Consider the following 14,291-nt stretch of genomic DNA (forward strand, 5'->3'; position numbering starts at 1 on the left):
ATACACCATGGAAACAATCCCTTCGGCCAACCAAGTCCATGCCGACCAGCGATCACTCACACACGACTAATTCAATATTATCCCAGTTCGGCATCCTACACACTAGGGGGCAATATACAGAAGCCAACTAACCTACAAATCTTTAGAATGTGGGAGGAAACTGGAGCACCTGGAGAAAACCCACACGGTCGCGGGGAGAACGTACAAACTCCACACAGAGAGCCCCATAGTCAGGATTTGACCCGGGCCTCTGGCGCTGTGAGGCAGCGACTTTACAGCTGCGCCACCGTGCTGCCCACTTAATGCAGCCAATAATGTCACAACAGCAGGTTGGAGGCACGGTATTCTTGTGACGAATTACTCTCCAAATCCTCCCCATCACCTCCAGAGTAGAAGGCAGGACTACTGTGGAATACACTGCAGTTGCCAGGGTGACTTCAGCTCCAACTGCATGCAAGAAGTTGAACTCTATCAAGGACAGCATAGACTGGTGCCCATCCACAACAAATGATTGCGCACTCACTCACTCTACCGCTGTCCGTGGCTTCATGGTTATAGAAACATAGAAAATAGGTGCAGGAGTAGGCCATTCGGCCCTTCAAGCTTGCACCGCCATTCAATATGATCATGGCTGATCATCCAATTCAATATCCTGTACCTGCCTTCTCTCCCTACCCCCTGATCCCTTTAGCCACAAGGGCCACATCTAACCCTCTTAAATATAGCCAATGAACTGGCCTCAACTACCTTCTGTGGCAGAGAATTCCACAGATTCACCACTCTCTGTGTGAAAAATGATTTTCTCATCTCGGTCCTAAAAAACTTCTCTCTTATCCTTAAACTGTGACCCCTTGTCCTGGACTTCCCCAACATCGGGAACAATCTTCCTGCATCTAGCCTGTCCAACCCCTTAAGAATGTTGTAAGTTTCTATCAGATCCCCCCTCAATCTTCTAAATTCTAGCGAGTACAAGCCGAGTCTATCCAGTCTTTCTTCATATGAAAGTCCTGCCATCCCAGGAATCAGTCTGGTGAACCTTCTCTGTACTCCCTCGATTGCAAGAATGTCTTTCCTCAGATTAGGAGACCAAACCTGTACGCAATACTCCAGGTGTGGTCTCACCAAGACCCTGTACAACTGCAGTAGAACCTCCCTGCTCTTATACTCATCTGCAAATTGATGCAGCGGAACATTGCCCGGATTTCTTGAACATCAATCTCTGAAACATCCAACATCTGCAACCAAGAAGGACAGGGGCAGCAGTTTCCCTACAAGTCACACTGTCCTGACTTTGAAACACATCCCAGATGGTTGTGGTTGTAGGATCCATCTGTTGCCACTGTTGGTGTGGCAGCAATGAAGGAATCTCTGCACCAAAGCACTACATGCTGGAGAAACTCAGCGGGCGAGGCAGCATCTATGGAGCAAAGGAATGACTTGGAATCATGTGTGGGGTGCTTCACCCCCCACATCAGTCTGAAGAAGGGTTTCAACCCGAAACGTCACCCATTCCTTTGCACCATAGATGCTGCCTGATGTGCTGCATTTCTCCTGCTCTTTGTCTGCCTTTAATTATTCCAACATCTGCAACATTTCTTAAACATGCTGGAGGAACTCAGTAGATCAGGCAGCATCTGCGGGAGGGTAAGAGCAGACGATGTTTCAGATCGGGAGCCTACTTCAGGGTCAACACTCAACAGCCTAGAAATAGGGTCCAAACCCAAAACATCATCTCTCCATTCCTTCCACACATGCTGCCTGCCCTGCTAGGTTCATCCAGCACTTTGTCTATTTTGCTGAACATTCAAGCAGCTGCTGTTCCTTGTGTTTCGAACGCCTACATCATAGAACAGTAGAAGAGATCGATCCCTGGGTTGGCGGGACTGTCATACGAGGAAAGATTGAAAAGACTAGGCTTGTATTCACTGGAGTTTAGAAGGATGAGGGGGTATCTTATAGAAACATATACAATTATAAAAGGACTGGACAAGCTAGATGCAGGAAAAATGTTCCCAATGTTGGGCGAGTCCAGAACCAGGGGCCACAGTCTTAGAATAAAGGGGAGGTCATTGATGACTGAGGTGAGAAAAAACTTTTCCACTCAGAGAGTTGTGAATTTGTGGAATTCCCTGCCACAGAGGACAGTGGAGGCCAAACCACTGGATGGATTTAAGAGAGAGTTAGATAGAGCTCGAGGGGGCTGGTGGAATCGAGGGATATGGGGAGAAGGCAGGCACGGGTTATTGATTGGGGACGATCAGCCGTGATCACAATGAATGGCGGTGCTGGTTCGAAGGGCCTGCACCTATTTTCGATGTTTCTACAGGACATGAACAGCCCCTTCCACCCTCAATGTCTGTGCCGAACATGATGCCAAGGTCTACCTACACCTAACCCTCGTCCCTCCATTCCCTGCAGACCTACAGTCGTTCGGGCAGAGTTCTCACCCACCTTTCCCACGGCAGTTAGGAAAGAGCAATCAACATCTCTTTCAACTGTTCCCGACATCTCATGAACAGATAACAGAAGTCTTCCTCTGCTATCATTCGCGGTCGGCCGCTCCTGAAACTGGCGACTCTTTGTGTTGTAACACTCGACCTAACAACTCTGATAAATTGTCATAAACTCCGTGTTAGAGCCTCGGCTACTCATGACATTCAAGGCTTAGTTTAGCCGCTGCCTTTCATATCCCATTACATGCGAGCGCTCTGAATCCGGGAGCTGCTTTCACACTTAATGAAGCGAGATGTCCTTAACTCCATTCTCTTATTGAAGGTAAGGTGACAATTATGAAGCTAGACACAAAAAGCTGGAGTAACTCAGCGGGACAGGCAGCATCACTGCAGAGAAGGAATGGGTGACGTTTCGGGTCGAGGCCCTTCTTTGACAATTATGAATTCTGTTTTCCATATCATTATTATTTTCAATGTACGGTGGCAAACGCTAATCATAAATTTTACACATTTTTGCATGTTTTTTCTGAAAATCTTGGTGAGGTTGTTATACTTCAGTGACAATATTGGAAACTAAAGTCTGAAGAAAGGTCCATACCCTAAATGGCGTCTGTGCATTACCTCCATAGGTGCTGCCTGACCTGCTTAGTTTAGTTTAGTTTAGACATACAGGGTGGAAATAGGTTCTTCGGCCCACTGAGTCGGCACCGACCAGCGATGCCCGCACACTAGTACTATCCTACACACACTAGGGACAATTTACAACATTTACTGAAGCCAATTAACCCACAAACCTGCACGTCTTTGGAGAGTGGGAGGACGCCAATGCATCCGGAGAAAGCCCACTCGGTTACAGGGAGAACGTACAGACAGCACCCGACCCGGAGTCAGGATCGAACCCGGGCCTCTGGCGCTGCAAAGTAGCAACTGTACCGCTGCACCACCGCACTGCACTGACTTTGTGGAGTTTGCACATTCTCCTGTGACTGCCTGGGTTTGCTGTGGATCCAAAGTGTGCATGTTGGTAGGTTTATTGGTGTCTATTGTGTAGGTGAATGTTGGGATCTGGGGCAGGGTCGGGACAGTCGATGGGAATGTGGGAAGAATAAATGGGTTAGGATAGGACTAGCATGGAAATGGGTACTCAGTGATCAGTACAGACTTAGTGGGCCAAAGGGCCTGTTTCCAATCTGTATCACTCCATGGCTCTACACTGGGCATCAATCTGAAATGACCATCAGTCTGAAGTGGCCATCTGGGTTAGCATGAGCAAGTTGGGCCAAAGGGCCTGTTTCCCCGTTGTGTGACCATGACTCGAATTGGTTGAAGCCACATCTCCAGAGAGTTGTACAACTCGCTCAAAGATTTCTGCTGGAATTCATTTCAAAATGAACAGAAATCAATAGACATTAGACAATAGACAATAGGTGCAGGAGTAGGTAATTCGGCCCTTCGAGCTAGCACCGTCATTCAATGTGATCATGGCTGATCATCCCCAATCAGTACCCCATTCCTGCCTTCTCCCCATATCCCCTGACTCCGCTATCTTTAAGAGCCCTATCTAGCTCTCTTGAAAGCATCCAGAGAACCGGCCTCCACCGCCCTCCGAGGCAGAGAATTCCACAGACTCACCACTCTCTGTGAGGAAAAAGTGTTTCCTCGTCTCTGTTCTAAATGGCTTACCCCTTATTCTTAAACTGTGGCCCCTGGTTCTGGACTCCCCCAACATCGGGAACATGTTTCCTGCCTCTAGCGTGTCCAAGCCCTTAACAATCTTATATGTTTCAATGAGATCCCCTCCTCATCCTTCTAAACTCTAGAGTGTACAAGCCCAGCTGCTCCATTCTCTCAGCATATGACAGTCCCGTCATCCTGGGAATTAACCTTGTAAACCTACGCTGCACTCCCTCAATAGCAAGAATGTCCTTCCTCAAATTAGGGGACCAAATCTGCACACAATACTCCAGGTGTGGTCTCACTAGGGCCCTGTACAACTGCAGAAGGACCTCTTTGCTCCTATATTCGATTCCTCTTTTATAAAGGCATTATGTCACGCATTCCATAAACTGTTCTTCAGTAAAAGGTGGGGGTGGGAGATTGCAACCTTCACGTGGTCCGCCCTGTTTCGACGAACGCAATCGACCTGGCGTGCACAATTAAATAGGATCAAGTTGTCCTACAACTTTAGGCTGTGCACGCCATACACAAGAAGTAAACGGTGAGTCTATCAAAGCCTGGGTGCGCTGTGATGTTCAGCGAGAAGGAGTTTGCAACTTACGTTTTCCGTCGTTCCTGTGATGACATGGAGGCCATCGTATGTTGACTTGATGTACATGCCCTACAACAAGACCAGACACAAGATCCATGAGACAATGTTGCCCAATAATCCCACCTGCACACATCAGTTACTGCGTGCCCACCCACCCACCAATCAACTCCCCAAAGTACTGAGGGTCACATCATCAACACCAGACAGATATTAATGTCCACGACTTTGGAATCAATTAAAAAAAAAAAACAGAACTGCAAAGAACATGTTCATATATTCATAAGTTATAGGAGCAGAATTAGGCCATTTGGCCTATCGACGCTACACTGGCTGATCTACCTCTCCCTCTCAACCCCATTCTCCTGCTTTCTCCCCTATAACCCCCGACACTCTTTACTGCGTCCACAATTCGCTGGAATTTCTTGCGCTGTTGGGTGAAGCTGTTCCCCTACCAGGAAACTGAGTATCCACACAATCTACACACAGTATCAGAATACCCGCAGAAGTCTGAAGAAAGAGCTATCTGAGTGAGTAATGGACTTAAGTGGCTTTGCCTCGCATTGAAAGCCACCTGGGGTTCAGATACAGGGCAGTTAATCCCCATCAGATTCGTCAGAGATGAGAGCCGCTGCTTCAGAGAGATGAGGTAATGGGCCTATTTCACAGAGTCTCATTCATTACAATGTTCACACAATGGCACTGAAAGTTATTTTCATTCTTGCCAACAATATGATCTTATTATGACATAATCCATCTTCACTCTAAAATGTAATATGCTCTTGATGTAATCATTTTATTTCCCCCTTATCTGAATCCGCTGTTCCTATACAGCCTTGCCTCATCACCCCTTTGTATTACTACCCTCTGCTGAGTTACTCCAGCACTGTGCCCTTTTCTGTAAAACAGCATCTGCAGTTCCTCCCCAATAGACTCCCCTTGTACACAGTGTATACACAGCTCACCCTCCAAGCAATAAAGCCCCAGCCTGCTCAACCTCTCCCCATAGCTCAGGCCCTCAAGTCCTGGCAACATCCTGGTAAATCTTCTCTGAACCCTTTCAAGCTTGACAACGTCTTTCTGATGGTCTGACAGCATCCATCACCCATCCCTTCTCTCCACAGATGCTGCCTGTCCCGCTGAGTTATTCCAGCATTTTGTGTCTTTCTTCGGTTTAAACCAGCATCTGCAGTTCCTTCCTACCACAATCTTTCCCATAACATGGTGACCAAAACTGAACACAATACTCTAAATGTGGCCTCACCAACGTCTTACTTGACTGTATCATGACATTCCAACTTCTATACTCAATGCTCTGACTGATGAAGGCCAATGAACCAATTTAAAATCATTGCATGCTAGTGCTAGGGTCTTTCTTGATTAGTACGGGTGTCTAGGGTTATGAGGATAACGAAGGGGAATGGGGTAGTGAGGGAAAGATAAATTAGCTGTCATTAATGGTGGAGTAGACTTGACGTGCCAAGTAGGACTCTCACTAACTTCTACATGTGCACAGTAGAGAGCATGCTGACCGGTTGCATCGTGGCTTGGTTCGGCAACTTGAGCTCCCTAGAGAGGAAAAGACTGCAAAAAACAGTAAACACTGCCCAGTCCATCATCGGCTCTGACCTCCCTACCATCGAGGGGATCTATCGCAGTCGCTGCCTCAAAAATGCTGGCAGCATCATCAAGGATCCACACCATCCTGGCCACACACTCATCTCCCCGCTACCTTCAAGTAGAAGGTACAGGAGCCTGAAATCTGCAACATCCAGGTTCAGGAATAGCTACTTCCCCTATGCCTACTATATTCTGTTGTGCTGAAGCAAAGCAAGAATTTCATTCTCCTATTTGGGACACATGACAATAATCTCTCTAGAATCTTGAATGGCGTATTTCTGCTCCTAGAACTTAAGAACCTCATCATGTTGACTGGTGAGAATCCAACTCCTGGCACTTAGTTTTAATCAAGTTCTGGGCCGTGTACAAAGGAAGTCTGTTAAGGGGCCAAATCAAGGAACTGCAGATGCTGTTTTACAGAAAAGGTCACAAAGTGCTGGAGTAACTCAGCGGGTCAGGCAGCATCTCAGGCAGCAACTCTGGAGAACATGGATAGGTGACGTACATTAACTGCAGATGCTGGTTTGCAGATAAAGAGTCGGAAACATCACCTATCCACGTCCTCCAGAAATGCTGCCTGACCCGCTGAGTTACCCGTCCTGGGATAATATGGTCATTGCAAACACTGGGCTCTTGTTCTATGTTAATTCTGCTTTCTCCCTAAACTTTCAGGTGCTCAGACTAAAACAATCAATGTGGGAATAATCACTGAGATTTTACACTCCCACACGTAGAGATCTGTTGATAAAAAGGTGTCTGGGCGAGGGGAAGGACGTGGGTTGACAGCTTGACCCACACATCCAGGCGATATCTGGAGGCCCGCAGAAGCCTGGGGCTCGCCTGGAACGGGCACCGCTCATAATACGGTGGCGCAGCGGTATAGTTGCTGCCTTCACCAGAGACCCGGGATCTATCCTGACTTCGCATGCTGTCTGTACGGCGTTTGGACGTTCTCTCTGTGACCTGCGTGTTTTTTTCCCGGGATCTCTGATTTCCTCCCACACTCCAAAGACGTACGGGTTTATAGGTTAATTGGCTTGGTTTAATTGTAAATTGTCCCCAGTGTGTGTAGGATAGTGTTAGTCTGCGGGGATCGCTGGTCGGCACGGACTCGGTGGGCCGAAGGGCCTGTTTCCGTGCTGTATCTCTAAATTAAACTCAACTAACACTAGAAAATGGACTGGACTCTGAAAACGGTGGCAAAACCTGGTGCCCCTTGGATGCGTGTTCAGTAGACCATTTCTATACAATTTGCTAATCGGGCATGTGCTTGAGTAGGGCAATACTTTACTGGACTGTATGTAATACAGGAATATCACTGGGAATAGACACAAAATGTCGGAGTAACTCAGCGGGACAGGCAGCATCTCGGGATAGAAGGAGTGGGTGACGTTTCGGGTCGAGACCCTTCGTCAATGTGTGTTTGCACTTCACACGGGACAATATAAATGCCATTGAACATGACGCATCTCTGCCCGATAACTTGACCAAACAAAGGCAATAACTTGATCAAACAAAGTAGGTGGACAAAAATGCTGGAGAAACTCAGCGGGCGAGGCAGCATTTTTGGAGCGAAGGAATAGGTTACTTTTCGGGTCGAGACCCATTTCCTTCGCTCCGTAGATGCTGCCTCACCCACCGAGTTTCTCCAGCATTTTTGTCCACCTTTGATTTTTCCAGCATCTGCAGTTCTTTCTTAAACAAGGCATTAGCGGGAATACTTTGCCCCGAACTGAGAAGCCAAAGTAATTTCTCTGGTGCTTGGATTTACAATCGAGTGGATGATTGCATTTCAATTCGCTGACTGAATGAAGGTTTACTGTAAACAGAGGTTTATTGTCGATGATCGAGAGAGCGAGCGAGCACGACTCATAATGATATGGAAGAGTTGTCTCCTTACCAATCCCTCACTTGGCATTATGTTCGTCAGGTGGACAACTTCAAGATGCGCAGACTGAGACACCAAGGAGTCAGATGAAAGTGAGATGATGTGATCACAGATCCCTGATAATGTTTTACACTGTAAACAGTCAAAGAATCCAAGACAGGTGTTAGTACAGTCAATCAACGAGGAGGTGCAGATGCTAGTTTACAAAAAAAGACACAAATAATATCAAATTCCCCAATTATAGATGAACAACCAACCCCCCTCCCTTCCCCCCATCTATGTTCCCCTCCCCCTCTCTTTCCCTCCAATCCCCCCACTCTTTCTTTTCCCTCTGTCCACACATGTTTCCCACCCCCCCCCCCCCCCCCCCCCCCCCCATTCCCTCCTCTGGCTTCACATTTATGCATCAATCCTTTTGTCTCGCACCTTCTGGTTTTTTCACCTCAGGCCCAATTACCTATTACCTGCCGCGCTTTGTCCTGCCCCCCCCCCCCCCCCCCCCCCCCCCTCTTCCAGCTTTCTTCCCCCCCCTCCCCCCTCCCCCCTAGATCTCGATCTGAAAAACGACTCAAAATGTCACCTATCCATGTTCTCCAGAGATGCTGCCCGACCCGCTGAGTTACTCCAGCACTCTGTGCCTTTTATTGTTAGTAACGTGAAAATGAACTGTTATTCTCCGTCTCATTTCTAATGGTTGCTTTTATTAGAGTTACAGCATGCAAATAATTATAAATCATCGAATATGAAGTGAATGGGGTGGAGATACATCCTGAGTCGTATGTTAAACAAACTATATAGGTCTATATCATAAACTATAGAGTATCTACATTGTATAGTAATATTATGAATGTTTTCTAACTGCCCCAAGAAGTTGGTGGGCACCAACTTTTCTTTCCCCAGTCGGTACAACATGATTGTACCACCCAGAAAATCTTCTATTTCTTTACGAAGAAGGGTCCCGACCCGGAACATGGTCTATCCACATTCTCCAGACCCACTGAGTTACTCCAGCACTTCATGTTTTGCTCAAGATTCCAGCATCTGCCATTTGTTGAATCTCTCGGATTTCTTTCTATTGATTTCAACGTTAGTCAACTTCCTGACTTCATCATAGTTCCACAAGTGTATGGGGAAACGGGGGCACCCGGAGACAATGCTAGTCACCTCACTGACGTTATCCCAGCTCCGTAATTCCTCTCATGTGAAATTCAGTGGTGAGAAGTTCACCACCATTTTGAATAGTTTAGTGATACAGCGCGGAAAGAGGCCCTTCGGCCCACCGGGTCCGCGCCGACCCGCGATCCGCACATCAACACTATCCTACACCCACTAGGGACAATTTTTTTAACACTTACCAAGCCTATTAACCTACAAACCTGTACGTCTTTGGAGCGTGGGAGGAAACCGAAGATCTCGGAGAAAACCCACGCGGGTCACAGGGAGAACGTGCAAACTCCGTACAGACAGCACCAGTAGTTCTCAGAAATTCTCCTGTTCTGAGAATTAATACAATAATACCGTTTATTTGTCATTTGTACCTCACTTGAAGTTCAAATGAAATTTGGTTTCTGCAGCCATACAAGAACCAAGACACACACCAGCACAATTTACACAAACATCCATCACAGTGAATCTCCTCCTCACTGTGATGGAAGGCAAAGTCTTGACTCTCCCCTGCTCTCCATTCCTCTCCCAAAGTCAAAGTCAAAGCCCCCAGCGGGCGCTAGCAAGTCCCACGGCCATTTAAAGCCGCGCCAGGCGGAGTAAGGCCCCGCTCCAGGTTTTGATGTTGGAGCCCCCGGCGGGCGCTAGCAAATCCCGCGGCTGTTTAAGCCGCGCGGGGCGATGCAAGGTCCTGCTCCAGGTCACGCTCAACCCCGCAATTCGAGCAGGAGAAGTCGCCGTTGCTGGTGCTCCGTGAAGCGGTCTCCCACCGGGGACCCGCGAGCTCCCGGTATCACCATCCACCGGAGTCGGGTAACAGCAGCGCCCCCTTGATAAACTTTATGTTCTCCACGGTTCAAAGCTGGCCAGCTCCACAATGGTAGGTCCGCAGCTCCGCAGCTCCGCAGGCTCAGTGACTTGAGCTGTCGTTCCGGTTGGAGGCCGCTCCACGGTGCTGGGCCCCAACGGCAACGGAGACCCGACAGGGAAAGGGTCGGGTCCCCGTACAGGGAAGAGATCTAAAAGTTTCCCCCTCCCACCCCCCGCCCCCCACACAAACACAGTCAAAAACCCACCACAAACTTTACACTCTACAGGACAATAAAATAAAAAAAGACAGACGGACTGCAGAGGCCGCTGCGACATCGGTTGCGCTAACGTGGAGAATTAAAAACAAAACAAAATGAGAACGTTTACATCTTATCTGGTCCGAAGCCAATCCCTCCTGGTGATTAATATTGCCATGTTTATCAAGGGGGCAGAAAGCACAAGGTACTTCACTCTTTAAGCGTTGTCCATTTTTTAACCTGATCAACCAGAGTGAGTCCCACCGTAAACTGGAGGAGCAACACCTCATATTTCGCTTGGGTAGTTTACACCCCAGTGGTATGAACATTGGCTTCTCCAATTTCAGGTAGTCCCTGCTTTCTCCCTCTTCCCCTCTCCCTTCCCAGCTCTCCCACAGCCCACTGTCTCTGCCTCTTCCTTTCTTTCTCCCCCCCCCCGACATTAGTCTGAAGAAGAGTCTCAACCCGAAACGTCACTTATTCCTTCGCTGCTTAGATGCTGCCTCACCCACTGAGCTTCTCCAGCATTTTTATCTACCTTTGATTTTTCCACCTGCAGTTCCTTCTTAAACAACTCAAAACTGCTTATTATTTTAAGGAAATAATCAGCATTGAAGTGGGAACACCTGGCAGAAAAGTATGTATAAAATCATAGATATTAGGAACTGCAGATATTAACAGAATACAACTGTTTCTTTAGTTTAGTTTCGAGATACAGAGCGGAAACAGGCCCTTCGGCCCACCGAGTCCGTGCCGACCAGCGATCCCCACACATTAGCACTGCCCTGCACACTAGGGACAATTTACAATTATACCAAGCCAATTAGCCTATAAACCTGTGTGTCTTTGGAGTGTGGGAGGAAACCAGGGAAAACCCACGCAGGTCACAGGGAGAATGCGCCAAACTCCGTCCAGACGGCACCCGTATTCAGGATTGAACCTGGGTCTCTGGCGCTGTGAGGCAGCAACGTCAGCTGCGTCACCGTGCTGCCCTGAAAGTTTACAACCCGTCGCAAGAAGTTGGATGACTTGTCCCTTTTGCCTCTTGTATCTCCACCAAATAGCAATGTAGAACACAGAGGCTGCAGTATCAGTATCGCTGGTCAGTGCGGACTCGATGGGCCGAAGGGCCTGTTTCCCCTCTGGATCTCCAAACTAAACTGAACTAAATTTTTCAGAATAATCCCTACCTGGGAAAACGAATGTATCGCAAGTATCTGAGGCTGTGGCCGACACAAAGCAACTGAATTAAATTGCCGTTGTCAATGAGATTTATACCTCCATTTGCATCTACCGACAGAATGCTACGAGTGGCTTTGATAAACCCGTTTCAAATATTGATTTTGTCAAAATAAATTCCAAAAGGAATGCAGCTTTAGTGAAATGGAAAAGGAACGAGATGACCCATTCATTTTTTAACATGAATTGCAGCTTCTATTTCAAAATGTTTGCAGTTTCGAAGCCCTGCTGGTACTAATGATTGAATGAATAAATACCGACCTAAATCTACACGTCTGAAAGTTGTGAGATTATAAAACTCTGATAGGGATTAAGTGGTGTCTGTTAGATTTGTGAAGGGTCTCAACACAAAATGCCACCCATTCTTTCTCAACAGAGATGCTGCCCGTCTCGCTGAGTTACTCCAGCATTTTGTGTCGATCTTCGGTTGAAACCAGTAACTGCAGTCCCTTCCAATATATAAAATACTAGCGTTACCCAGATTAGGCTGAATGTGTGAAATATATTATTCTAGCAGGGATAGGTTTCTTACAGCAGACTCTTAGTGTTAGACTAATCAGCACTTACATGGCAAAGTATTGATCGTGATATTGTAGATGTACGACAAGCATTAATTCATCATTAATCACTAACCATTAAGGTGTAGGCCACTGAGCCGTTCTCTCATCAGTTTGAGTGTGGTCCTGACCTCCCATCTATCTCATTGGAGACCTTAGAACTACCTTTAATCAGACTTTATTGGACTCCACCTTGCACAAAACATTATCCCCTCTATTCTGTATCTGTACACTGTGGGCGGCTCGATTGTAATCATGCAGTCTTTTCTTTGACTGGATAACAAGCAAACATTCTCACTGTATGTCAGTGTACATGTCAACAATACACCAAACTCATTCAAACTAAGAGCTGAAAATGTGATGGTTGTATCTAATGACCAAGACACACAGGACTTGCTTGTGTTTTAAGCTGTTGTCACATTCTTAAACATATAAGATGAAGGGTTAGGACACGCTAGAGGCAGGAAACACGTTCCCGATGTTGGGGGAGTCTAGAACCAGGGGCACACAGTTTAAGAATAAGGGGTAAGCCATTTAGAACGGAGATGAGGAAACACTTTTTCTCACAGAGAGTGGTGAGTCTGTGGAATTCTCTGCCTCAGAGGGCGGTGGAGGCCGGTTCTCTGGATGCTTTCTAGAGAGAGCTAGATAGGGCTCTTAAAGATAGCGGAGTCAGGGGATATGGGGAGAAGGCAGGAACAGGGTACTGATTGGGGATGATCAGCCATGATCACATTGAATCACAAGGAAGTACACAGCATGGAAGGAGGCCCATCGGCCCACCAAGTCCGTGCCGACCATCGATCACCCATTCACACTAGTTCCATACTATCCCACTTTCTCATCCACTCCCTACACTCTAGGGGCAATTTACAGAGGGACAATTAACCTACAAACTTTTAGGAAACCGGAGCACCCGGAGGAAATCCACTCGGTCACAGGGTGAACGTGCAAACTCTGCACAGACAGCACCCGCGGTCAGGATCCAGCCCGGGTCTCTGGCGCAGTGAGACAGCATCTCTACCAGCTGTGCCACCGCGCTTCTTCACACATCACCCACGGCTCCGACATCTGCTCCGAAAAAGCGTGATAAGAATTCAGAGGAACTCCTCACGTTCCTCGATTAGTATTATCCTGCTGGAATATCTCAGAAACCTCCCCACAGTCCCAACTTTCCAAGAGCTCGGTATCGAATACAATATTTCAGGTCAATCAATTGTTTGCAGATTTTACCGAACAATAAGTTGAATCCCAGGACGGACACAAAAGTTGCAGGAAATCAGTGGGTCAGACAGCATCTCTGGGGAAAAGGAATATGTGATGTATCGGGTTGAGACTTAAGACGGCTTGAGACGTTCCGATCTGTCTTAAGAAGGGTCTCGACCCAAAACTTCACCTATTCCTTTTCTCCAGAAATGCTCTCTGACCAGCAGAGTTACTGCAGTTTTTTGTGTCTGTCTTCAGTTTAATCATAGAAACATAGAAATTAGGTGCAGGAGTAGGCCATTCGGCCCTTCGAGCCTGCACCACCATTCAATATGATCATGGCTGATCATCCAACTCAGTATCCCGTACCCGCCTTCTCTCCATACCCCCTGATCCCCTTCGCCACAAGGGCCACATCTAACTCCCTCTTAAATATAGCCAATGAACTGGCCTCAACTACCCTCTGTGGCAGAGAGTTCCAGAGATTCACCACTCTCTGTGTGAAAAAAAGTTCTCTCATCTCGGTTTTAAAGGGTTTCCCCCTTATCCTTAAGCTGTGACCCCTTGTCCTGGACTTCCCCAACATCGGGAACAATCTTCCTGCATCTAGCCTGTCCAACCCCTTAAGAATGTTGTAAGTTTCTATAAGATCCCCTCTCAATCTTCTAAATTCTAGAGAGTATAAACCAAGTCTATCCAGTCTTTCTTCATAAGACAGTCCTGACATCCCAGGAATCAGTCTGGTGAACTTTCTCTGCACTCCCTCTATGGCGATAATGTCCTTCCTCAGATTTGGTGACCAAAACTGTACGCAATACTCCAGGTGTGGTC

At 47.3% G+C, this 14,291-nt stretch overlaps 1 protein-coding gene across 1 annotated transcript in view; it reads right to left on the reverse strand.

Moving 5' to 3' along the window:
• Positions 1-14,291, reverse strand: part of si:ch211-26b3.4 (connector enhancer of kinase suppressor of ras 2) — a 370,819-nt gene that overhangs the window by 192,006 nt on the left and 164,522 nt on the right. Inside the window, exons 6-7 of the mRNA XM_055643472.1 lie at positions 8,240-8,359; positions 4,732-4,791 (exon numbers count right to left, since the gene is read on the reverse strand). Coding sequence (XP_055499447.1) covers positions 4,732-4,791; positions 8,240-8,359 — 180 coding nt within the window. The remainder of the gene's footprint in view (positions 1-4,731; positions 4,792-8,239; positions 8,360-14,291) is intronic.

The sequence above is a fragment of the Leucoraja erinacea genome, chromosome 12 (assembly GCF_028641065.1).
Source record: "Leucoraja erinacea ecotype New England chromosome 12, Leri_hhj_1, whole genome shotgun sequence".
Classification (NCBI taxonomy): Eukaryota; Metazoa; Chordata; class Chondrichthyes; order Rajiformes; family Rajidae; genus Leucoraja; species Leucoraja erinaceus.